Source organism: Nicotiana tomentosiformis, chromosome 4 (genome assembly GCF_000390325.3).
Source record: "Nicotiana tomentosiformis chromosome 4, ASM39032v3, whole genome shotgun sequence".
Taxonomy (NCBI): Eukaryota; Viridiplantae; Streptophyta; class Magnoliopsida; order Solanales; family Solanaceae; genus Nicotiana; species Nicotiana tomentosiformis.
Genome location: NC_090815.1, coordinates 57,854,098 through 57,855,754, shown reverse-complemented (window position 1 = coordinate 57,855,754; position 1,657 = coordinate 57,854,098). Strand labels below are relative to the sequence as shown.

Sequence of the window (1,657 nt, the reverse complement as noted above, 5' to 3'; positions counted from 1 at the left end):
CAGGACATATTTTTCTGAAATATCCTCAACTTCTGGAAATCTAGACACTAAACTGAGATTTTCAGAAGTTAAGGACATTTTAGAAATTTATGTCCTTAATATTAGATTCATACTTCAAACTTTCAGGACGTTTCAAAAAATTGTGTCCTGAAGTTTACTTGTACCAATCTCATTTTCAAAATAAGATGTAGAAAGTTGTAGGTGTCAAGTTTTACAAAGAAAAGGACTTCCTTGTTTACTTACGGCAAGAGTATAATCCCATAAATAATAATTGGACTGATAAAGGAAACTTGAACTCCCAACAAAAGAAAAAGAAACAGAGGTAAGCACAAAGAAACTTTAAAAATTCAGGATATTTTTTATATAACCATCTGCTAAAGCTTACTTGCTCAAATAAAAATAATCTAAATGAATCCAATTTATAGCAAAAATATAAAAGACTAGATAAATATAAGTGAATATATCTATAATTCTCTATGCTTCCTTGAAAATGGGTGGACTGCCAGAGAATATAAACAAGATGTTCTATTATGACCAATTCTTCTGCAACGACCACATTTGAACGTTATTTTTGATGATTCGGTAGCTGGAATATGCCCTTTCTTCTGCCTTCTACCTGGCGGAATCTTGAAATCTGGAGGTTTAATAATTTGTGACTTAACACTCTCTGGTACAATCCAAGAATCTGTATGTCCTACAAGATGTATTTGTCTTTCATATGTTTTCAGCAAAGATTCCTTTAAGTACCAGTCCGAGCAGAAATTGGACTTCTTGATGTTTCTCTTCTCGATAGCTGCAATTGCATGTATACATGGTAATTCATCAAATTGAAACTGAAAACAATCACATGTTCTTTTGTTTAAGTCAACCAAGAAAGTATTTCCTTCTTCCTCGACTCTAGAACGCCATGAATCAATAGGGAAGACCTTCAAAGTTATTTGAAAAACTATAAGTTAGTATATTATGTTAAATTATCATTAAAAAAATAAACTAAAGTAAGAACATAATACTTACATTTAAAGTAAAATCTAAATCTATCTTTTTCTTCAATTCCTCTTCTACCCAACATGAAACATCATAAAAAGTTCCTTCTGCTTCGTTTCTTCTTTCATAAAACCAACATTGTAGCTTCACTTGGATGAAATCCATCATTCTCAATATAGGCAGCTCCCTTGCTTCTAATAGCACAGAATTCATTGGCTCAACTATGTTTGTTGTGAGCATGTCATATCTTCTTCGTGGACAACAAGAACGCGCCCACCTTTCCGGTGGTTCTTCCATCAAGTAGTCAAAAGTCTTCTTATCAACTTTTGTTATCTCTAACATATAGAGATCAAATTCTTCATGCCTGTATACTCTTGCATCACTTTGAAAAAGTTTTATGACCTAATTTTTCACTTTCCTTCGCTTTAAGTTCTGCTCCAAATGATAGATACAAATCCCATGGTAGCTTTCAGGATATACTTTTGCGATGCCATGTGCAATAGATTGGTGCCTATCTAACAAAAAAATTAAATTGCCACGGCTCCCAATTGTATTGTGAAGCTCACTAAAGTATCACTCATATGAGTTGTTATTTTCAGATTCTGCAATCCCAAAGGCAAGTGAGAATATTTGGTTATTTGCATCCTTTGAAACTGAAATCATTAAAACACCA

The 1,657-nt window shown here is 32.9% G+C and overlaps 1 protein-coding gene across 1 annotated transcript; it reads right to left on the bottom strand.

Moving 5' to 3' along the window:
* Positions 1–464: 464 nt before the first annotated feature.
* Positions 465–1,326, bottom strand: LOC138909739 (uncharacterized). The gene is made up of 2 exons (XM_070200952.1): positions 1,015–1,326; positions 465–926 (listed from the first exon to the last, which is right to left on the bottom strand). Exons 1-2 carry the CDS (start codon positions 1,324–1,326, stop codon positions 465–467), a joined length of 774 nt encoding a protein of 257 aa, XP_070057053.1.
* Between the last annotated feature and the right edge of the window lie 331 nt (positions 1,327–1,657).

What these genes read in the sequence shown, in the direction of transcription:
- LOC138909739 (XM_070200952.1), bottom strand. Translation starts at nt 1,326, where the DNA reads ATGTTAGAGATAACAAAAGTTGATAAGAAGACTTTTGACTACTTGATG. An exon ending in ATTTAGATTTTACTTTAAAT is followed by an intron (nt 927 to 1,014) that starts GTAAGTATTATG and finishes ATAACTTTGAAG; the next exon opens with GTCTTCCCTATTGATTCATG.